The sequence below is a fragment of the Prinia subflava genome, chromosome 3 (genome assembly GCF_021018805.1).
Source record: "Prinia subflava isolate CZ2003 ecotype Zambia chromosome 3, Cam_Psub_1.2, whole genome shotgun sequence".
Lineage (NCBI taxonomy): Eukaryota > Metazoa > Chordata > Aves > Passeriformes > Cisticolidae > Prinia > Prinia subflava.
Window position 1 is genome coordinate 84,454,469 of NC_086249.1, and position 25,855 is coordinate 84,480,323.

General features: G+C 36.3%; 1 protein-coding gene across 1 annotated transcript in view; it reads right to left on the bottom strand.

Moving 5' to 3' along the window:
- The window catches only part of PRKX (protein kinase cAMP-dependent X-linked catalytic subunit), a 57,497-nt gene that overhangs the window by 19,606 nt on the left and 12,036 nt on the right, over positions 1 to 25,855 (bottom strand). Inside the window, exons 2-3 of the mRNA XM_063392798.1 lie at positions 10,211 to 10,379; positions 5,806 to 6,069 (exon numbers count right to left, since the gene is read on the bottom strand). Of these exons, the coding sequence (XP_063248868.1) occupies positions 5,806 to 6,069; positions 10,211 to 10,379 (433 nt within the window). The remainder of the gene's footprint in view (positions 1 to 5,805; positions 6,070 to 10,210; positions 10,380 to 25,855) is intronic.

A 25,855-nucleotide genomic window follows, 5' to 3' on the forward strand; every position in this document is an offset into this window, starting at 1 on the left:
ACACCCTTGATTTAGGTTTAAATGTACACTTGAGGAAAAAAGTGCTCTCATTTTGAATTAATTACCCTTCCCCAGAAGTAAGTCAGAAGCTGAAACTTTGAAAATGTGCTCACCAATTCAAGAGAAATGGAAATCACAGAACAGAATAAGAAAGAAAACTGTATCACATTTTAAAATGAGTTCTAGTAAAATATGACAAAGAATATAGTCACAAATGATCACCACACATCACTTACACCAAAAAAACCTCTGAGCGTTTGTGAGAAGAAGAATTTTCTCCAATCAAACTGGTAACACACTCCTGGACAAATGCATTAAGATGAACAGCAATAACAGCAATCACTTTTAGAAGTAATACTAATTCAACTTCTTTTTTTCTGAGAATGCAGGGAAGATGACTGTTCCACCCTATTTTGTGCTGATGTGGCCTCACCTTGAGGCCTGCGTGCAGTTTTGGGCACCACAATGTAAAAAAGACATTCAACTACTAGGGAGTGTCCTAAGGAGGGCAACGAAGATGGTGAAGGGTCTGCAGGAGAAGCCTTATGAAGAGGGGCTGAGGGCATTTAGTCTGTTCAGACTGGAGGAGACTGAGGGGAGACCTCATTGTGGCCTCCAACATCCTCACAAGGGGAAGCAGAGGGGCAGGCCCCGATCTCTTCACTGTTGTGACCAGTGAGAAGACACAAGGAAACGTCATGAAGCAGAGTTGGGATGTTTAGATTGGATATCAGGAAAAGGTTCTTCACCCAGAGGGTGGTTGAGCACTGGAACAGGCTCTGCAGGGAAGTGATCACAGCACCAATCCTGAGGAAGTTCAAAAATTGCTTGGAAAATGCTCTCAGGCACGTGGTGTGACTCCTGGGGATGTCCTGCCCCAGGCCAGGAGTTGGATTCGATGATTCTGATGGGTCCCTTCCAACACAGCATATTCTATGATTCTTTGAAACATTTTTAAGAGAGTCTTTGGGATACTTTTTTTTGGTTGTTTTCTTTTTAAGTCTTAGCCTTGATTTATAAAAAATGGTTAAGATAAAGTAAAAGGAGTTGTACAGTCAGTTAAGGCTTTAAATGAAGAATTATGACTTGAATTTCTTTAAGCTTCAGTTTACTATGGCAAAAGCCAAACTACTCCAGCTAAACTTTCAGAAGTATTAGGCACACTTTGCATCCAATATGCTTCAAGGTTCTTGAACCTACATTCCTGAGTGTAAAGAATACATCATTCATTTTTATCATGAATCTAAAAGATATAAACTCTTATTTTCTAAATCAAGCATGCTGAATTTTTAAATACAACGCTGCTTTACACTACTGCCATCTAGCAGCTACCTAGATCAGGACTATGGAATTAGGAATAACAGCAAAACTCTGTCATCTTTTACAATGAAGTATTTCTTCTTATCCCAAATTTAAAAAGCTGTATCCATCATGTGATTCAATCATACTGATTTGGCAGCTATGCCTATGAAGCAGCTGAAAGTTTTATTGTGTTTTTATTCAAGCAAAAGGGAAACTGTGAATTAAGGCCAACATAACCTTGTATCTCGTAGCTGCACTAGAAAATCAAATTTATTATCACCACATTAACTACTTCCTTAATTTCAGTCAAGAAATGTATGTTTACTAACTACACACAAACTTCAAAGAAGTTCACATTCTCTTTTAAGATGTTTATTTGTGCCATAAGCTCATGACTTGTATTTCCTCTTTTGTTGGTCATGAAAAAGACTATTTAGTATTTTGGAAAACACATCAACTGGATGCTACAAAAAGATAACTTTTTAAATTATTTTTGATCATTACTACTTTATGACTACTGCATATTCATCTGAAATTCCAGTTAACTTCTTTGAAAATAAATTAAAATGCAAAAAAAATAAGAATAGACTGTTCCCTTCAAAGTGCTACAAAATATTCACTGTTCCGAAATTTCAAGATAAAAGCTGAAATACTGCTAAGTGCTAATTGATAAGGTTGAATATGTAATTTTAAAGCATGAAATAATCTACTCTGGTTAGAAAGCTAAGCTACAAAATAATTTTGTGAAACTTCTGAAGAGTACTGTGTGAAGAAGCTCAGTTTCAACAGTTAATGTGTTCTACCATTCTACACCATTCAGCATCCATCTCTGTAGTACCTGACAAGCTTTTTGCATATAAACCTGATTGAAAACGTTTGTTTTGGTATTCTGGCAGTTTCTTTATAATTATATTTAACAAAGATTGCTTTGTATCCAACAAAAATTTGTTCTGCAAGACATTCCTGCTTGCATCTACAATGACAAAAGGAACACTTTGCAAACTAGACTTACTGTGTCTTACTTAGTCTTTCTCTCTTCAATCCACTGTGTAGAACAGTCATGAGGCACATCCAGCTTAAGCAACAGTGCAGAACTATCACCAATATGTTTAAGATTAATCACTTCTCAAGTTTCTAGAAAGACTCACAGGTAAATTTCTTTTTTAGGAATGTAAACGGAATAAACTAAAGTTAACAGTGAATAACATTCCAGGCAAAAAAAAAAGATCATCCAGGTCTTAATTTTACCTAAAACGTTTGTAACTTTGAATGAAATCTGTCCATAAAAAACCCATAAAATTCCATGCAGATTAGTTTTGTGCCTCTCTGAAAGAACATGGGAATTAAAGCCTAACCCCTCAAAAATCCCAAAAAATCCCAAACACCCAAACTAAAACAAAAAAAAAAAGAACCAAAAACCACACAGAAAAAGGAAATCAGATCATAAAAAAAAAAATTCAATAAAAATACCATACCCAAAAAGTGGGATATTCTTTTCAGAAAGAGAAAGGTCTACAAATGTAACAGCTGTAAAGCTCAAAGGAAAGAAAACTTTTTTACAGCCTTCAGGTAACAATAATTTATAAAAACCCCCTCCCCAACTTTCTTCTTGACATTGCCCTTTTTTAAAAGCAGTGGCACATCTATTTTATATGAATGTACTTACAAGAAACTGAAAAGGTTATTAAGTCTTCAGTTAAGCAACATCAAGGTGGAAAAGAGAAGAAATAAACAGCAGCTGAGGCAAAGACACACTGTTTTGGAGAAAAATTTAGAATTTTTAAACGTACACTGAGTGAAAAGGGAGGAACAAGGATAAACAGAAGGACATACCAATAAGGAAAAGAAGGAGCAAAGAAAACCTCCTCTCCTTCCTTTGTCTCTAAAAAGAAATTATTGAGAGTCTAGCCCTTCAGAAATTGAACTAATAGAAGATACAGGTGCAGGTGGGAACATGAGCTATGAGCCAGACACTCTTTCTGAAGGGCAGCTTAACTGTAGGGGGACATGGTGAATATTTCACCCTTTCATACATGGTCGTGGGACGAAAGGAAAATGTCTGCAGAAAGATCTCAATTAGGCAGCCACACAATCATTCATGAGAACTATTATGTATCTGGAATGTGCAATTGTATCCAGAGTCTTCTGCAGACTATGTTTTCATTTACATATTATGTCTTCTTTGTAGGAATGTCTTTCCTGATCCTGAGAGCAGGTTACCTCACAATGTTTGAAAACCATAAATACTTCATGTATTCTTTTTGTCATTCACGTATGCTGTGTATATGCACACATCTGTAAACTTACTGACATCCATACACATAAGATTAATGTGTACAGATATTTTCCATACATAAAAATGACAAAATATCTCCTACAATTTTGATCAAATAGGCTATGCCATAAACCAAAGCACCTACTGGCGTGCACTATGGGATAAAGGGCTGATAACTGTGTACTTTTACAGTGACAAAACCAACATTGTGAAGATGACTTCAGCTGGTGGGGACAATATTGTGTATTTTCGAAAAAACCCCAGTAACACAAAAAACTAAACCAGATTTGCATAGGTAACTACCTGTGCTCTAACTGATAATGTCCTTGCTCATTCCAATTTTATGTTCTGTATTTATGTTACCTGTTGTACATTTGAAGGTAAACCAGCTATGAATATAAAACTACTATAACCTTCTATGATTCAATACAAACTGATCAACTTTACTGCCCCCCAAGCAATATAGGAAATACACAGTCAATTAAAACCAGTGGCGATAACTAAGTTTGATTTCCTAAAATACATTTGAAAAAATTTACTTAGAGATTCATCTTCCAGGTTGAAAAATATACTCTGATGTGAACTATCACCTTTTTAATGAAGGGTTACTTCTCTTGTGCCTTAAACCCACAGACACACAATTACCACTAAGTGGCAGTATTTACATGTACAGAGCAAGTCATAAGTATTTGTATGAAAATGTCTTATAAAGAGATTGTAATACTTTCTTACATGGAAGTATGCTACGTCTTCCTGCCAGAAGTTATTTTGCTTTAAAAACCAAGTATTAAAATGAAAGGCCAGCATTTGTAAGCCTTTTTGCTTGCCCAGTGGAAACTGAATTCAGATACACAAAATAAAATTTTATGGTTTTTACATAGATTTTCAGACCTTAAAGGTGAATAGAACTTTTGATTCTATTTTGTGATTTGTCTCATCTGACTGTTACTTTGTAAGGGATCCAGTAAACAGATTTATCAGATCCATTCTTGTTACTAAGAAATAAAACTTTACAAAAGAAAGACCTTGTGCAATTTTGGCTCAGGCCTGTTACTTTGGCTAAGTAGAAAAGGACTGTGGGAAAGAGACTCAGATGAATTAGGGGTGGAAAAACAAGTAACGTAACCATTGTGCATTCACATCATGGTGTAAGGTGCTTGGCTGAATGATGTTTATTATGATTTAATACTATGGAACAGATAAGCAGCTAACTGCTCAAAAAGGCCTGGTTTTTGCAACAGAGTGGCTCTCCTTTGCACCTGCCCGGGGACTCTGCATCACTACAGCCCCACACCCACACACTCTCCTTTCAAATTGACCTGGTAGAACCCTCCTCACACGCGGACCCGTTTGTTACAAAAGCAGCATCACACAGGCTGATGACCGAAGAGGATGAGCACCTGTGTAACACCTAACTCACCCCTGCACTGCCTCCACCAGAACTATCAAATGCAGTCTCCCTCGAGAGACGACTCAAGGCATAACATCAAGCCTTGCCACACCACTCTTCTGATAAAACAGGCTGGTTTTTACTTCCCTTTTCTTGAATCCCAATGGTCTTGCTTACCCTTAAAGACATGTATTATGGTCTTGGGGGAGTAGTCCAAACAGAGAAAACAGAGAAATCACTGGGTGGGGGGGAGCCTCTGCATTATCAAAAAGTTTACACATGTAATTAAAGCTGACAGTAATACAGAAGCTCGATTTAAGTAAATCAGTTCTGCTGAAGCTGGCCTTATAGTTTCTGTCTAGATTTTCGCAGTTTCACTTTAGCCACAGGCTAGTAAAAACTCTGCATCCAGTTATAAAATGTTGTTCTCACACTTAAAAAAATTTCTAAAAGGAAACTAGAAGGAAACAGGAGTTACAAAACACATAGCAATTCAGTATGTATGGAGGATTAATTTACATATCTTAGCGTTTGCTTATATTACTTCCCTGAACTCTTTTTTACAACATGACTGCTGAATACTTAAATATACAAAACCAGCTATATAAAAATATTTTTCTGTTGTTGCTTATGTGTGATATTGCTCCTGGTTGTACCTAAGGGGTAATACTGCTTTCCATACAGCTATTTTAAGATGATCATTTCCTTCTGATTAAGGGATTTGGCATGTGTGAATCACATTTGTTAAATCAAATGCTGGATGCTGAGCACCTGAAATCAAATATTTGTTTTCTGTTTAGCATGCAAAATGTAATTACCAGAAAAAAACTCCACTTACCTGTCCACAAGTTTTTTTGCAAATCCAAAATCAGTAAGCTTGATATGTCCTTCTTTGTCTAGTAATATATTTTCAGGTTTTAAGTCTCTGTAAACTATTTCTTTGGAGTGCAGGTACTCTATTGCACAAATGATTTCCGTTGAGTAAAACAGTCCTGTGCTGTTGTTGAAACGCCCCATGTTGCGCAGGTAACTAAAAAGTTCTCCTCCTGGCACATACTCCATTAACATATATAAAAAACGTTCATCATGGTTTGTCCAAAATCTGTAACAAAAGTATTGTTTTACTGAACAAAGAAATTATGTCTCTGATTTGCTCTACAAATAAACGTCTGTAAAATGGCCTCTGCTGCCCCAACCGTGCACGTAACTGATTTCTGATTCCTTGTCTGCAAATAATAAATCCTCAAGAATCCAGGATTATGTAAGACATTCAAGTAGCTGTCTTAACCTGCATTGTAAACCAGATAGTTGAAGGTAAGTATAGCACAGGCCAAGAAAACAAAAATGATAAATTCTGTTTCATTGTACAAAACAAGTCTCTTCTAAGCACCAAATAACTGACCTGATATAAACATCAGACATTTTTTGCATACCTTACCATTTTATATTATCAAACATAAACTTTAAGTATTTATATTACTAAAGTGATGAGGATAGGCAGAATTTGCTTTTGTAAAGACTTTCATGACAGTATGTTCAAAACCAGATAACAAAGAGTTGTCCTTCTCCTCTCCTATGCCTTCTCCCCCAGAGATACACAATCCCAACTAAAGCATCAGATGACAATGCTTGCTCTTCTATGGCATCTTTCACAAAGGCAATAGAAAAGCAAAAATGACAGCAAAATAAGATTCATTTCTGTATCTCATAATTAATGTATGGATAGGTACCTTCCATTCCTCAGACTGCCACCTTTAATTTAGGAGCTATGTCTGTGGTAGTCAGAATAACATAAAGAACAGGTAAAGAAGAAAGAAAACAATTATATGTGGCTTTAACATGCTTCATTACAGAATACAGGAATCTTCTCTTTCACATTCCCCTTAGTTATGCTTTATTGCATTCTATGTACATTACAAAAATTCACCACACCCCTAGATGTAGCTCAACAGTTAAGGAAAAAACAAGTATCTGGTAACATCTTGAAGAACACTACTATTTAAAACAAAGAACTATTCCTAATTCCATAATAAAAGATAGAGAACACTGTATCTTTACCTACTTTATTGATACAGTGATACAAAACCAGAAGCTACTTCAGCTTCTAGTCAGTGCTTCTGCCGTATCACAAGTACCTTGTGCTTAATCAGGGCATAGAGCCTCGGGAAACATAAGCAGAAACTGAGCTCCCTAACACATGAATGACTTTTACTCTGGAAGATTTTATTTTTGACAGCAGCACTGAGGCAATCAAGGAAATAAGACAGCCTAACAGACATCAGCTACAGCTCTTCCATTCCCTCAGTGATGGAGAAAGCAGAGCCCAGGCTTGTCTTCTGCTTTCAGGCAACTTCTTCCCTCTATCAGTCATCAACATTCTTAATTGGCCATTGATGTTCAGTACCTTGACTGACTATGCAAAACCACTCTGAAAATGTAGTCTAGGTAACTAGGAAAAGCTGTACCTGCAATAAACAATGAAAGAAGAACAGGAGTGGGTGAAACAAAGCAAGCCACATATTTATGGGAGAGAAAGAGCAAAATCTGACAATACAGAGGGGGAAAAAATGAACATCTACATCATTAAGCACTGGATTTTTACTGGAATGAATTTCTTCAAAAACTGACTCTTAAAGGTTTGTCTATCCACAGAAGAATGGATACATTATTTGGTATACATGAAGAAGAGCAAAATGAAGAACTTTTGTCCTTGCAATTCAGATTGCTTTAAATTATAATTTTATACAAAAAGAAGAGAAAAAACCCCACAGAAGCTGTGATTGTGTGGTGTCATTAACTCTACAATTTAGCTTTACTACATAAACTTTAGATGGCACTGTGAACTCCTACAGACAAACACCCTGTTTTAGCTTATCCAACCACAAGACATGGTTGATTTTTATGAATTCTTCCTCTCTTCAAAAACATGTCAACATTATATCTCACTGTGAAGAGCTGCACCACCGTACGACACATTATTCAAATATGTCAGTAAATATTTCCTAGGAATCTCCAGTGATCAGTTGTTGCAAAAGCACCTGAACATTTAGAACAATATTGTTTAAAAAATATGGAGATGAATACCTCCACTGTCTAGAGAAAAACGATACTTCCCTGTATTTAGAATAGGTATTTCTCAAAAGTAGCAGGAAAAGGAAAAGAATCCAACTCTTTACATACAGGAAGACATATGGAATTTCCGAACACCAGAAACCAATTATGTGCAGCATTACTTTATAATTTTCCATCATAAAATCCTGAAGTATTATGCTGCATTGACACCTATTCCCTGTTTTGCAACCAAAGGAGAATACTATCAGTGTTAAAAATGGTGAAGCTAACTGAAAATATAAAAAACCAGACCATGTAGATAAAGCATTTTAAAGGCATTAAAGCTGAACTACATAATTTTTCTCCATTTTTGTTAAACACTTACAGTAAAACAATTGACAGAAAAAAACCAACATATATATTGGGCAGGAGGTGGCCGAGAAAAACTTCTAGTCACCCAAAAACCTGCAGAAAGAGTTATTTCTCATACAGTCTAGTGATAATCATCCACAAAGGTTTATTTAACCTAAAGAACATAAATATTGTTGTGACCTAAATTTTAACTACCTCACTTCAGCTACATTGCTTGGAGCCTCCTCTGCCAAGGGAAAAAGGCATCACATGGACAATTACACGAGTACAGCTGATGCAACATCTCACTGGACATTTCAACAGAAAAGACAGAGCTCTAAAAGACACGAAGAATGTTTGCTTTGCATACAAAGTGAACTATTTGAATTGTGTCCTTTGGCAACCTGAAAAATCCGGTATTTTGTAAATAAGGTATGAATGAAATTCAGGAAAACTCCCCTGTGTGGACTTTTGATCACTTCTGTATGAACATGTCCTCTCCCATCCCTGTCTCTGACATCTGACCCAAATTTCTCTATTCCCGCTGTTGCTGACACATAGATCTACTGAGATGGGGTTTGTTTGGGAGTTTGCTTGTTGATTTTGGTAGGATTTTCTTGTAAAGAATTTCCATATGTACACAGATATTTATACAAAATCCTGCTCCCTTCGTTCCATCCATATTTCAACCAGTCTAACCAGAGGTACTCAGCCTCTCCATCTTGTTTTCTTCCATGATTCTCCATTTCTACATATTCTAGAACTTTTCTTACTGATCCTATGCCACACACAGGATTTCTGAACACTAGCTGGAAACTAACAGCATCATGATGCTGGAAAAAGCCAACATCACACCAAGGAAAAAGCCTCCTCTTGCAGGGCTCATTCCATCTTCTGAATGACTACCATGCTGTTGCCGCTTTCTTTTCCCTCTGATACTTTGCTTAACCCTGGCAGGAAGCTGCACTCTCTGCAGCTAGATTAACTAAGGCTAATTTTGTCTAATTTATGTAAAACTGATTAAGGCAGGTAAATGGAAACAAATCTTGGTTAACAGCCAGCCATGTATCCATGCATGAGGAAACATAAATGGAAAATTAACCTCCAATAATCAGAGGTTTAGTTATCACTTTAATAGATATGGATTCAGATACACAAGAAACACTGTGGTGCTGTGAACAGGAAAGTGAAATACCTTCTCTCTTTAACAATGGGACCAGTGGGATCATTAGAGTTACCTCAATTCCACTAAAAAACCAGTATGAACTGTGTTTAAATCATGCTTCTTAATAGGTTCCATCACTTAACAACCTCAAATACAGGAATACCAAAATCCCAGAAGTGCTGCAGTTATTTAAACTCTTTAAGAATTAAGTCTGCAAAAGTATAGTTCATTTAAGTTTGTAAAAACTAGGTATTTTAGTCTAGGAGTATCTTTAGCTATTTACCAGTATCTATAGCACACACATGTAGAAATACTTCCATCAACATTCTAACAACAAGACTCGTTTTAGAAGTCATTTTGATGAGCCAATCCTAACAATTCTTCATTAGTATTTTCCCCTCACTTCACAAAATGTCTCTTCTGCAGTGTGAAAATAAGAGACAGAAAACACTTTATAATAAATTATTGTTTGAATGTTTAAATTATGCCTCTTTATTTTAAATTCTCGATTCTTCTAAAATAGTACTTCATTCCAAAGTCTATTTAAATCTAGATTACATGAGAAATTAAATGCTCAGTGTTGGTTAAGTACATTAGAACTTGCAATGAGACTCTGGAGCACTTCAACTGCACTTTCTGTATGAGTGAAATGAATTTAAAAAATACAGCAACTTACAATCTGATCAAAAAAGGGTGGTTGACTTCTTTCAAGACAGACTTTTCATTGTGCACATGTTGCTCTTGCTTCAGTCGAATGACATCAGGAATGCTCATTACTTTCAGTGCAAAGTAACGTTTGGCCATTTTTTCCTTCACCAGATGAACACGTCCAAAGGTACCTGTGCCTGCAAAGTTAGAGCAGAAACATCAAATTCCTGTGAAAAGGAAAAAAGAACAAAGATAAAATTTGCTAAATTAAAACCTTTAGGAAATCCAGTTACTCAGGCGAGGAGATTATAAACTTAAATGTGCACAGAGGAGCAAAGTGATTCAGTAGGATAAGGAAACAATGGGAAAAAATACATAAAATTTGCTAATCCTTAAAAAAACTAATAAATTTTTAAAAATTTGCTGCTAGTGCAGTGTAATATCACTTGGAAACAGCTGTCTGGCACTCCTTTTTTATAGTTATTGTATTCCTTTTCCAATTCACTCTAAAACATAAAGAAGTAAAATAAAAACATATTGACTTTTAATGCATTAGGCATTTCTCTGTTCAATAGTCATTAAAGTCCCTTTTAAGTGCATTGCACTCGAGACAATCATACATAACTGAACTGAGTATCTCTTTTAGTTTGAAATCAAAGTTAAAACTGGTACATTTAGCCAGATTGCTATTTGTTGTGCATCACAGTGTCACACATATGAAGACGAACACACATTTCACCTTATTGAGTGGTTGCTTATTGTTTTTCTGCTCATTAAACAATGCCACGTAGGTTACAACAGTAGACAGATATTTTTAATGTCATCCTCAGACAGAAATACGTGCCACTATAAAGGACACCTGGCATTCAAACCAAGCACCTAACTTGTGAAAGGTCACTCTCTCCAGAAAAGTCAAAAGCTTATACTCCAGCTAACAACCATCCTCCTCTTTGTCCACACCCCAGGAAAGGCAGCACACAGACCTGCTGCAGTATTATTTATTAATTGGTTTGTTACCTGATTTCAGATTGTGTTGACCAGTTAAGATCAATTTATAGCAAAGACAATTTCCTAAGATGTGCAACAGGTACAGGGAAAGGAGTAGGTATGTGACAGGAAATACATTTTTGAGAGATAGGTAGGGCCAACAAACTAACAAATGGAGTTCTAAAATTGCATTATTGGGGAGATGAGAAAAAACAAGGGAAATTTTGCCTCTGGTAGCTTCAATTTACATATGAAATACTCCTTTTCCATATGTGTATTCTCAGCTAAAAATTTTTATGTTATTTAACAGTTTTTTCCAATCACTTAAAATGTTAAGACATAGTATTTACTAAAAACCAAAACACTCATCTTACAAACTAAAAACTACTCACTCCAGCAATCCAGTCTTAGGGAATTTGCAGCTCCGCTACCAATACAGCTTTCAAAGCCAGTTTTCAAGATAAAAGTTCTCACTACACAAACACATCAAAGATTACCATTGTCCAAGCACAAAAGATTCTATCAAAGAAGTTTCATGTTCCCACCTGATCCCAGTTACAGTTCTTTAACCATGAAAACTACATACAGGTATCAGAAAAAGCCTGCTGTTACAGCAAAGTATACCATCAGGTTAACCTGGAAAATTTATCATGCAATGAAATCCTTTAACAATGTAGTCACATTACATGACTATACCTGCAAACAACTTTATTTGGTCAGGGAGGACTTCTGCAGTAAAAAACGCCAAAGAAATACCATAAAAAACCCAACAAACAAACACAAGAAAAAGGCCCAAAAGCTTCCAAGCAGAGACATCAATTCAAGCTACTTTAAATACTGGTTACTTGCACCTACACTGCATCCAAACAAAAACAAAACAAAACAAAACCAAAACAAAACAAACCAACTTTGGTTATTTCTGAATTAGGAGCTGAAATTTAAATTCAGAGTAAAATCACTGTGAAGAATAACGATAGTCATATGGCACACTGAAACTACAAAGTATCTTTCATTTTTGAGACTTCCAAATGTAGACTCAGGGAAATTAACAATACTAACACCATAAGCAAATGCCATTTTTTTGATACTTGTGTGAACGAAGTACTTCCACAGACATATCCAACAGGAAAGTCAAAAGTGAACACATATCTAATTGATTCTAGATCTCTAGTGATTACATGTTTCAGGACTTGTTCTACTTGTTTAAGAAATTTTTGGTTTAGTTTTCCTTATGCTATTAGTTTATCTTTACAAACCACTGGTCAGAAGTAACAGCAATAATAATAGAAATCACAAGTTCCATCTATTTTCAAAGAAGAACCTGTCAGGGACTTATTTAGCAAGTTCTAACTTTGGAAACACCTCCTCCTTAAAAACATCTCTGCCAGGAATAGCAAAGCCTGGCAGGCAGTTCCAGAATAGTGGCAGGGCTCTAATCTACAAAGCCTCTGGGAAAACCAGACGACCACACAGACAGGTGAGAACAGAGAACCTCCCAAACCAGTTCTATTGTTCAACTGATCCCAGGCAGTCTATTTTCAAACATCCTTAGCACAGTTGCAAGCAACTATGAAAATCAAGACAATACAGACCAAGAAGCCATCTAACACTTGTTTTCAGACATCTCCTCTCATAATATGCATTTTCTCCCCATCAAGTCTTCTCAGAAAATCCATTAGGCCTGCATTAGCTGGAAGTATCCACACACCAACCACTCTTCCATGGGACTAACTGCTATGCTTTTTTTTTTTGTTCTGTTTTATGCCCAGCCAGTCTTCAAATAATCAGATCAAGTTTGTATACACAAACTACTGTAATTCAAAATCTCTCTTCAAATCTGCTCATACTTTTAGCCATTTCTGCTACTATTTCTAAAATGTTCTGCCCTGCAATTGATAGGAAGGAGGGAGAAACGGGATGACAGTCAAGGTGGGAGGCAGCAACAAGATGTTATCACGGTTGTTTAGCACAGTCAAGAAAATTTGTTTTATAAGAACAGGTTGTTGTGTTGTGACTAGATGGAAATTCTGCCCTTCAGATTCATAAAAATAAAACTAAAAACCTGAAGCAGTAAGTGGCACTGTGCAAGATGAAGGCCCAGCTCCATAAATTTGAGTACAGGTTTTTGGAAGCAAAAAAGGCAGTGTTACTAGTCTTCCATCAAAGCACCACTCCAGGTGAGAAGACACAGAACAATTTCTGTTGATCCCTATGAAAGAACTGTTCAACTTTTTCCCCTGATCACCTCAGAGCTCAGCTGTGTGAACCAACAAAAGCCGACCTTTTGTGACAGGTAAGTAAACATTCCCTATGATTACCTTAAAATGAAAATATTCTATACTTGTCTGTAAAACTGAACGGAAAAAGTGTTTACAGATTTGCACTTTAGTCTACATTTATTTCATATTTGGATCAAATCAAGAGACCTTCAGGGACATTGTACCATTCTGGATTAGTCCTGGGATCTACCCAGTACTTTCCGCTGAAGGAAAAACAATGGATTCACACATTCCCTACATATATATCCCTATCTGTCTATTATAGTATGTGTTACCAGAGTTTCAGAGCAAAACAAAGCACCTACATGAGAAGATCACACCTCAAGGAAACAGCTGTTCTTACAAAGTTGGAAGGTGGATTCGTAGTGTATTTGCACAGCCCCCTTCTCCCTGCTAAGGCATGTAAGTGAAGTGAAGTGAAGGTCTCGGGCCACCAGTAACAACAGCAAGAAGAGTGCCTCTGCCATTTGCAACAATTCAGGATTTTCAGGACTATATGGGCAAACAGAATAAAATATGCAAAATGCTAACCACTAATCCAGTATAATCTGTTTACAATAGAAACAATAAAATTCTTGGATCTCATTGCAAATTTTATGTGGTTGCAGGGTCTGAAGGAATGCCAGCCATCTTCTCCATGAGGTAACCTTCTCATGTTAAACCCAGCGATGAGCCCAAAATCTGCAGAGGACCAACCTGGCCTACGTATCAAACACAAGCAGGGTATTTTCAATATTACAAAACAAGCTGGATTCCCTAACACCATGCAATAACACCATAGCCAGTTTCCAGGATTTTGTTCTCTTTGAAGCCTGGCAGAAAAGAATAAAGAATGTGGGAACATTTCTGATGCCATTTCAGATACTTTTGATGCTAGGTAAACCAATCCTGCAACTTTTGATCAGCTAAAACAATGGAGTGAGTAGTCATGTAGTGACTATTTTGCTATTGATGTAGAGGACTAATTTAATGCTTAGATTGCCTCTTTATTTGCTCCCATTAATTAGACCCAGCTGTTTTAGCTTCCCATCCTTTTAATCCCCAGCTCTTTCTTAAAACCAAGTTTGCCTTGCTCAGATAGATACCATCTGTTTTAATGAAGAATAAACTAGGTCATGTGAGCTCTATGACCCCAAGGGCTGCTTTCTGAGTCCCAGAAGGGTTGGCTCTGCCTTCAACAGATGCCAACAAAAACCATCAGATGCATTTATTTTTATTTACAGTTAGAAGAAACTTGTCCTACTGTGACAAATATTGGTCTTTATTGACAGCCACAAGGACGACAGACTTTATTCTGTTAAATATCAGAGATGAGCTAAGTGAACTGTATCAGATTGCAAACTCACTACTAAATGTCAAATTTTGTCTGCCATTTAATCATTGCCTTATTTTGGGATGGAACTTCAACAGCCTAGACTAGGAAATGGGGGTTGTCAGCAATTATTGACAAAGAAGTGGAAAAGTGGCACAACAAAGGAAAACCACCCTGCCCAAACAGACTAGTAGTCAGAGGATTAACACTTGGGAGAAAGATTTAGGGAAACCACAAGGTACAAGCAACTGTGGGCTTCTACAACAAAAGATGCTGTTGGCACATGAATAGGACAACAAAAAATGGGGATGATGATTTTGGACATCCCGGTAGCGAAGTTCAGATTTTAATTAATGTGTAATATCATAGACCAATGTCACTGAAAATGCCAAATTCAGTGTCTTCACTGTTCTGCAAGCCAGCTGTGAATTGTTCACTGTAAATCTTGGATCACTGCTTTCACAGATCTGCATTACTCTAGAGGGTTCAGATTTAACACTGAAAAACATGTCAGAGAAGTAATGAAAGTTAGAGGAGGTTTTATAGGATGCCTTTTTTTTTTTTTTCTGTCTAGAACTCCTCATCTCATACTGCTGAAAAAAAACAAAAGAAATGTCTGACCACAATTTTTGAAAAGCTTTTTTGTATCCTTCAATATGCATTGAAATCAGAGACAGTCTGATTAAGATCTTAACTGCATAGGAAACAGAAATGTGTGTGTAGTGTTCACCACGGGCAGCCCTGCCAGAGAAGCTTGCTCCTATGATGCGTTTTATTCTTTCATTGTGCTATGATTCTGTTTCCACCAAGAACCCCTTGAAGAGAGAAAAGGTCTTTCTACTTAGCAATAATGTGAGATAGTACACAGCAAGAACTATATCCATCACATTCCAGGCAAGATCACTGGATTACCTGTTCTGCAAATTTTATTGGCACTGGCACAGCAGTGGTTTTCTCTTCTGTTTTAGGTGATAGCCGCACCCCTTATCAAACCAATCAAAAGTTCAGCATCATTAATTCTTTATCCCAGCTCAGCTGAACTTAAGAAGAAAGTAGCAATGCACGTTCAAAGTACAGCCTAGCTTTTGACTCAAAAGGGATGCTGAAAAAGTTTCCAAAGATCCCAAAGACCTGGTAATTTTTAAGTTTCTTCTTACCTGGTATACAAGGAGCCTATAATAACACATCACTAAAACTACATTTAACCACCTGGAATTCAGTTCGGTCTCTTTTTAATTTCACACAAGATGCAATATGCCAGAGAATACCATGAGGTTGTGTCAACAACTCTTGTTGTTGACCCACCCATTTAAATTTTACTGACAATCCTTCAGAACTAAGGACATGGGAATCTCCAGGCTAATTAACATCCATCAGTCAAGTTTCCTGCTTTTTACATAGTTCAGATACATGTTTCTGATTTCCAGAGAGCACCAATCAACTGAACATCACTGATGCAAGTTCCTCTGTAATTTCAAGGTTTTGATTTTTTTTTTGCTCACAAATTACTGTCTCTGCTCAAAAATATGTAAATATCAGGGTGTCTTCAAGCAAAACAAGCAGAATTCTTGAAAGTTTCTTCTGACTCTTTATTCTTTCTTTCTCAATTTACTTTGAAATACTAGGGATCAATAAATAAATGAAACCAGAAAGTAACCAGATTGCTGGTTATGATAGCCATAAATTCTCTCAATTTCTAAACAGCTCTTAGAACACTGATTCTAAATGCATCTCCCGTCTCAAAATTTTTAATATCCACAATCTTCAGAACAGTTTTCATAAAATTAGTATTTCCGTACTTGGTTCTTCAATGATATTTTTGCAACTCTTTCTATGTCTTCCACAACCTGCAAATCGTGACCCATTGATAAAAAAGATGATCAGGTGAGTGGATGATAAAGCTTTTCCTCCATATGGAAACTAGGACATTGCAAAATCATTATTACTCCTACTTTTATGTATTTAAATATTACATCTGAAGTACAGATAGATCACGACTTCAAAACTGTTTTTTAATAAGAACAGCCAAAATAGAAACCTGTAAAGATGAACTCCTTTTTCACTTCAAAACTAAATTTTACTTGCTGGACTTAACTAAGGAGGTATGTTGAAACAACTTCTTTAAAATTATACTAAACACCTGCTAGAAGTGAAGCTGATCAGTCTGTATTAATATAATTTTTTAAAAATTTGGCCTGTCATGTTTTAAAAGACAAGTACACTTAAGACAAGAATCAGGGACCTGTCTGGCCAGTAACACTTGTCAAGCTAAAATACCAGAAAGCATTAAATTCTCTCTTTCATCTGATAAGAATTTCAGGTAATGAAAGCATTATCAAAAAGTGTCACATTTTAATAGCTGGAAAAATATCTGTAAATTGGAAATTATACAAGAAAGATTTTCTTGGAATTTAAAAAGTTAGAACATTCAAATCCTATTCACAGAATTTATTCTTTCAGGGAGGGAGAGGTTTAAATAAGCAGATGAATTACTTCTTGGAATATAAATATTACAGGGAAGAATTTCTAACCTATTGGTTTCTTTCCAAATAATTTCTCAAACAACAAAAGCCAGACATGCAAACCCCACACCTAGCCTTCTGTACATTAATTGATGCTTAAAATTCCCATCAGTTTCGAGTAATTCAGGACTCTTTCTAAAAAAATACGTGTTCAAAGTAAATCTCCTCTTATGGATTTAATTATCTTTAACTGTTTAAACCCGCTATGAAACAGCTTGCTTAAAATGAAACCTTACACAAATGGACATTTAGGCCAAAAGTTGCTATATTTAATTCACGTGTGGTACACTTCCACTTACCACAAACAAAACAGGATACCAAGTAAGCCAGATTCCAGCAAAATGAAGGAAAACCAACAAGATGAGTAAAGTAGTATACCAGGTATCACAAACCCCAAAATTTTCGTCACAAGATTTGTCTTGATTGCTTACAAAAAGTAATAAAAAATGTTATGACAGAAACATTTTCCAGTACAATCCAAAGTGATGAATCCTGATCTGTCTTCAGACACTTTTTGATTTTTTGTCTGTGAGTAGGTGTGAGTTGTGAATATACAGCTCCTGCTTCTTGAGCTGGGATTAGTACTACACTCAGTATTTTGCACTGCATGTCCCAGAAGCAGTCCAAGCCAAAAGGTTTCTAATTTTCTATGAGGATGCCATTTACTTGCCATTTACCTCTGGCAGTACATAAAGAATCAATTCCGTAAATCATTAACACACCATTTTCCATTTATTCTGTTCAGTTAATGAGAAGTGCTTCTCAGCGATTTTTTTCCCCTTCCAAAAAAGGGAAGTAAGAAAAAAGCTAAGCAGAACATCTCATACTGGGGAAAATAATCAAAATAAAAAAACGCAAAACAAAACAAAAGCATCTCTGTTTCTAAGTTTTGTTCTCATAATCAAATTTTTAACCAAGAGGACAGTAAAGCTCTCTCATCATTTATCAGCACTGCTATCTTCACCTTCAGTTTCCCTGGTGACAGGAAGTATTTACAGAACTGTTTTGGCTGGTTGCTTTACTCAAATTCAGCATGAAGAAACTGAGTTGGTTTTCCACCGAAAAGAAAAACTCTGCAAAACAATATAAAACAACCAAAGCTAAACAAATTGCCATACCACAGCAATAACAAGTTTGAGCAGACTGAAATCCTTCTCAGGTAACTCCAACTGAAAGAAACAGCCATTAAGGTCTTCAAAGCTTAAAACAGCACCTCTGTAGAAGATACACAACTGTTCAGGTACGTAAAATATTGTTCCAACATCTTTTGCTCTGTCAGTTGCTACAGTTGAACTTATGAGGTTGCATATGTTGCCATCAAACAACTATACACACCAAACCTTACCATTACACCCAAAGAAAAAAGAAAACCTGAAAATAAAACTGGCCACCCAAACAACTACCAAACAAGGCTCAAACCTCATATTTTCATCTCAGAAATACAAATAAAAATAAAATTTTGATGACTAAGAAGCAATAATATGCAATAATCCATAAAAGATTTAGAGGCAATTAGTTCTAAAGAAGTTAATGCTACATAGAGTATAGTAAAAATCAAATCCATGCAACAGCACAGATCAAAACTTTAACAGCAGGCCCTCTGATCTAGGTAATCTAAAGAGGGTACTTGGTAGGTGTCTGATTAGCAACCTTTCTTTTCAACCCAGAAATATGTCTCTACATACTTGTATGATTTTACAAAATCATCATCTTTTGGTCTGTCCTGAAATTCAGCTACTCCAAAACAGTTACTTGCTGTCAGTCAATCCTATGTTAATGCAAAGAAAGCATTAACAGGAGGCTTAATACCCTTGATAGTGTCCTTTTAAAATGCAAACAAAAAAGTCTTGTGAAGTACAAAGGTTTATTATTGCTGACCCAATGTAATAAAAGCCACATTGTTTGTACTTGACCGATTTCCTCCTTCACCAGTGCTGGACAGAAGCCTTTGAGGGACTAGTACCTCTTGTAACACATTCTTTTCAATTATATTTCACTTCCATCTTCACTGAAAGCAGTGCTAAATCAGACACAAATCAAGAGGAGGTATTCCACACAGTGCACAAAAACTGTATTTTTAAATACTTTTCAAACAGATTGTCTATTTATTACTTAATATGTACTTCAATGTTTGTAAAGTATAAGACTGAAATTATGTTAAAGAGTTTCTGGTTGAAGACAGGTAAGACTTACAGTTAAAACAATTTAAATGCACTCAGTACATTTTAGTTCTCTCATGTATTTCAGGAAATGGGTAAAAGAGGCAACAAACAGAAAACTCTTCCAAGATTACCTATTCCCTGCAATTTACTGTGTTACTACACAATTAAACACACTTGTGCACATACATACCAGCACGATTCAGAACGCTGGAAAGGCCAGGCTTAAAATCTGATACACTCATATTCAGAAAGCAAAATGAAATCAAGGTTCAGTGGTGGCCAACAGCTACTTTTCCATTTGTTTTCCATTTGTTTTCATTTTTAAATTTTATACTGACATAGAGCTAACTCAGGATATGGAAAAACAAGACAAACAAAACCTCTGGACATTCCCACTGAAGATGAAGTCTGACCATTAAGTAGTAGTTAAAGACCTCAATGCATCAGAAAGTTCAGTCTTCACATTATATCTTAAAACCTTAGGACTGGTATTTTTGAAAACTTAAGTAAAACTTCCACTTTCAAAGACAGATTACCACAAAGCACCACATAGCTCATACCATCTTTTTCATGGTTGTACATTAGAAGACACAGTAAGTGTAAGTTTTGAAAGAAATGTCATTATTCTTGGCCAGTTCCAATTTATGGTGGAAACTTATAAAAACTGTACAATACAAAAGAATTAAAGTAGCAAAGTTGCAGGCTAAGAGTATGGAAACTGTTATTGTACCCCAACCACAAGGTGAGAGACAGTTTCTCCCATCTTTTAGGCAAAGAATCAACAGTCTCCCCACACACCCTGAACCGGAATGTCTTCACTTATTACACAGCTTGGCTTTGGACCAGCCAAGTGGAATCCCCCCCAATTCAAAGGAGGAGAAAAAAGGCACTTATGTATTCAATAGAGTGGTTTTACACATCCAGTTTATGAACACATAAGTACCTATTTCCCTCTGTTGACTGTACACATATAGATTTGATAGCTGTTTACAGTACATAGGTCTACATTCACACAGAAAAGACCAATCTCAAAGTTATACATCCTGATAAGGGCATTACACTTACCATGACATAGAAATTATTGAAACAGAATATGCTAATGTAAGGAAGTGCATAAATTTGCAAGGTTTGAAAAAATATTGTTGGCAACTCACTAAATTCTTCATGCACCATGTCATGAAACCTATGCCAAATGATACCTATACTGCTTTAGAATCTACAGCAGTTACCCAATTTACTGTCCTAGGGTGACTTCATGATGTTTTTATCAAGTGTCATAAATGTGGTATTAACAACGTCAGTTCATTCACCTAGCATTTTTTTTTTTTAAATATTGATATCGTTCAACATTGCACACAAGAAAGGATACAATGTGTACAAATAATCACAGTTCAAACCCCACCCAATTTGCAAGCTTGAATTTATCTTTATGGTCTGTAATTTTACATATGTTATTCAAGTTTATATAGCACAATAGTCTTAGAAGGTATCTAAAACATTACTCTCACACTTGAGCTATTATGCTGACAAAGAAAAATATTTCTGATATAACTATGACCTTTTCTAAAAATTCTATTTAGTTTGATTTTTGTTTTGAATGGATTGTAGTGAGTACTAGAGATTTTATTATAATATGCACAAGTGACTCAGCACTGTAAGCATAGCAAAAGTAATGCCTTTCCAAAAGACTCAAATAATTCCTTTGCATCTACAAGTTATAAGCAGTTGCTGTGCCACTACAATCCTGCATTCTATGAACTGTAAATGAAATTCTACAAAACAAAATCAAACTACAAGCCCACAAGAATTTTCTCCTAAAACCCTATCTCAATCTGGAACAAGCACTGCAAATATATTTATATTTGGTTAAAGGTTAATACACTGAGAATACATGAGTGGAACAAAATATTCCTCAAAGGGAAGCCTTTGTTTATATTCAGAAGGCAGTATCAACTGATATTCCTAAGAGACTACAGAATAACAATGCCTTAAGTATCTAGACTTTACTTCATGTGTTCCATTACCTTTCCAAACTTTCACATAGTATACCTTACAAAAATTAGTGTAACTGTGTACAAGGTGATGAAATCACCATTGTTTGGCACTAGAATGAATATCACCATATTCTCCACAGAAAGAGCTATTATCCAAGAAAGAGGAAGTAAGTCTAGAATATCCAAATAAAGTTATATTTGATATGGAACTGGAACAAAAGCCAGTGTGTTAGCACAAATATTAAGTTTCAAAATCCCAGTCTCCAAATTCCACTCTCAAATATCAATTAAACATTTTGGAAAAAAATCTTGATTGTGCCCAAGAATTACATTACTAATGGAATTAAAGACTGAAAATATGACTTGTATGAATACCTGATATTACTGAAGACATGCCAATGGCAATTTAACACTTAAATACTCCACCAGAAAAGGACCATGGCCTGAATTTTTCATTTTATTCAGGGTTGTATGCACCAGTCACTGTTTTCTCTCTACAATGCAGAAAAATAAGGCTAAACTCAAATTCTGTTCTAACTTTGCATCAGTCAACTATGTGACAGAAACAAAGGATGTAGTAGTTCTTCCTATTTTTACTATGCAGTTCCTTAATAGGAAAGAAAAGCCACTCTACCCATCTCCCACAGTTTCACCTTCCTCTGAGTTTTATGCACACACTTTCCTTCCCGTATCAGAACTGGGATCCAATCTCTCTCTGTTATTATACCTCTCAGTATCATGCCCAAGGAACCCATACAAATCAACAAAGACTTTAAATAGAACACTGTACATAATTAACATTATTTAAATGGATCAGGATGAGAACATTTGAGAACTCATGAAAAAGTACACCAAAATAACCTACAACTAAATTCCTTTCATGAAACAACCCTGAATTCTTAAGAAACTAACTCTACAAGAAAAGAGAAATCAAAACAGTACTAAAGTTTCAGAGGCTATGGCATATATCGTAACAGTATCATTAATTTTTCAACAGTAAGGATAGATTTTTTGGCTGATAACCTGATGGCATTTCTGTGCTGGACATTTTTTCTGCACAATCTTCCCTTTTGTTTTTCTTTAAGCATAACATCATCCGAGGTCCAATATTCATTTTTTAAAAATTTATATTAAACACAGTTTGCAAATTTCATAAAAGAAGAGACAGGTGGAAAGATGCAATATGCCACAAACAGGCAAGGATAGTGAACTCTCTACACAATACATTTTTTCCATGCAAAAGGAAGATTGACATGCAAGATTATAGAATAAATCTCATTTGCAATGACTAGCTTTCTTGAACAAATATATTTAAAGAGTAAATATATATGTATAATAAAGAATTTATCAGATTTGAAATTATTACAAAGAAATGCATGCTTGCAGCCCAGATCCTGAGCTGCATCATAAGCAGTGTGGGTGAGCAGGTCAAGGTAGGGGATTCTGCCCCTCTGCTCTGGTAAGAACCCACTGGAGCAGTATACCCAGGTCTGGGGTTCCGAGCACAAGAAGACACAGACCTGTTAAAACAGGTCCAAAAGAGGGATACAAAGGTCATTAGAGGGCTGGAGCACCTCTCCTGTGAAGACAGGCTGAGAGAGCTGGGCTGCTCAGCTTGGAGAAAGCAAGGATCAGGGGAGGCTTTATTGAGGCTTTCCAGCAGCTAAAGAGGGCTTACAGAAACTGAACAAAAACACTGCTTTTTACGTGGACAGACAGTGACAGGACAAGGGGGAATGGCTTCAAACTGAAAGAGTGTACGTTTAGGCCAGATGTCAGGTTAGATCACTCAGGCTGCCCAGAGAAATTCAGGATGCCTCCTCCCTGGAAGTGTTTGAGGCCAGTTTGGATGGGGCTTTCAGCAACCTAGTGGAAAGTGTCCCTGCCCACAGCAGAAAGGTTGGAACTAGACAGTCTTTAAGGGCCCTTTTAATCATTTCAAAGCATTCTCTGATTTTATGACTACTCAAATATTGACAATAAAACCAAGTTTACTTTTTTTGTAAGAATCAACATTTTCTTTCAGATTTTCTGTTATTTCATATGTATGTCCTCATCATACATCAAATTTCTTACGTAAGTAACACAGCTATATGCGTGCACCCATTTACCCAAACACAGGTCATTCTGTTGTTCACAGCCATAGTTAATTCTTACTACTACTCTCTACAATTCTTTCACCCCATACAACCTCTGAATTACCTGAACCTAGTCTGATATACTTAAAAGCAAGACCACAGTCTGCAGTAAAGGAAGCAATGAATAGCAAATCCAACAGCACTTGGATAGGATAGATTAAATTACAGCTAATTGAATTCATGAGCTATAGTTCACAAGCCAAGAGTACTTGATGTGCTCTTTGTAGACTGTGTTTCTCCAACACTGAAACATCATTGCTGAGGGTCGTTCCCTATTATAGCTAACACAGCACACAGTTCAAGAGAAATGTACCTTATTTTGTATTTAATTTCAAGAACAAACAGTTCAATATCATTTATAATTCAGGATTTACATTTAAGGTAATAGTACACAAGCTCAAAGCTGCTAAAGTTAGAAGGCAGGGACAGATTTAAGGATCAGAAATAAACACAAAACCAATCCATCTTGGCATGTTCATCAGCTCACACTTGACTCAGCTATAACTGAAAGCTACAGGTAATTTCATGGTTATTATATTATTATCCATTAACATTTTTACAACAGGTGAAGCATTTCAGGTTTGCAGTAGCAAAGCCAAAAGGCATACTTCTTCCCTGAAGACAGATGAAATAGCCAAACAAGAAAAATTATCAGGCTTATTAGGTATTTACTGTTATTGAAGCTTGTTTCAGATACTTGCAGATTTCCTAGGAACAAGTAATCTCAGAAGACAGGACAGAGACTGACAAAATTGTTTCATATGTATGAGGTCCTCACACCTACCTCACTGATGGAAGAAGAAACTAGCACTGCACTATACAAAATACACCTCCTCAAAAGGTACCAGAAGAAAACTCTGCCATGACTCATAAAATTTCATACTTCTTGACATAAAAACTAAATGTTATCCTTTGTAGGACATGCCAGTACACAAGCTAAGTATAATCAATGTTCAAAGAGTCCCTAAGCACCTGTTTTCACTATAGTGCCCTTTTCAATCAAGTTTACGCCCAGTCTTTAAAATGAGGTCTGTGTACAACACACAAAACTCCTTAGAGATGACTGTACTTTATCGTAAATTATTCAACAGTTTCCACCCTCTCCCCTCTCCCTGCCCCCAAAAGAAAGGACCTATCTTGCTTATAAAACTTGACCAATTATGCTGTGGAAGGTTCTCCAAAGCAAAGTGATCAAACAGTATGGCTTTTCTCTCTTTGCTCCCTGCTCCCCCAAGTCGCCTTACACTTCTAAATATTTTTTCTTTTTCTGTCCTATTACTACAATCACTGTTGAATTCTGTATCAATAATCATATTTCAGAGAAGCAAAGGAGACCAAGAAACAAACTTGTGTTTGTTCTCCAACAATGTAGCTCTTAACATTTCTATCAAACATGAAAACCAATCAGACTAGAAATCAGCTATCACAGGAGGACCTAGAGTTCCAAATCTCTCCATAGCTATTACATTCAACTGCCAATAGGAGATTTTTTTCCTTCCTTGTACAAATATTTTAAATATCAAAACATACTTTATCAATATATTTTATTACAAGACATAAACTGATCATATTTCATGCAGGAGCGCCCAACTTGAGCATATCAGAGAATCCATTAAAAAAGCGCCAGAGCTGACTTATTTCCACATGAATTGATGACACTGCACACCCAGTATAACCTAGCAAAAACAACACATTCAGATAAACTCAATAAATGAAGAACTAGCGACATCAGTTTCTTAACTTACAAAGAAGGAATCCAGGAAAGGTGGGCATGCTTTAAAACAGAGATCATGAGGGCACAGGAACAGACTGTCCCAAAAAATGAGTCAAGAGAACAAATGTCCAGCCTAGATGGCCAAGGAGGTTTTGAATTAACTTAGGAATAAAAAACAAGATGTAACCATCTTTGGAAGGAGGGTCAAGTCACACAGGAAGTATTTAAGGGGGTTGCTAGGGCATGTAGGAAAAAAATTAGGGAGACCAAAGGTCAGTTCAAACTTAAATTTGCAATCTTTGTAAAGGATGATAAAAAATGTTTTTACAAATATATTAACGGCAAAAGGAAGGGTAAGACCAACCTCTGTTTTCTACTGGATGTGGCAGGGAACTTCATAACTGCAGACAAGGAGAAGGTGGAAGTGCTTAATGCCTTCTTTGCCTCAGTCTTTAGTGGGAAGCAGGCTTGTCCTCAGGACAACTGTCCTCCTGGGTTGGTGTATGGTGTCAGGGAGCAGAATGGTCCCCCTGTCATCCAGGAGGAGCAGTCAGAGAGCTGCTGA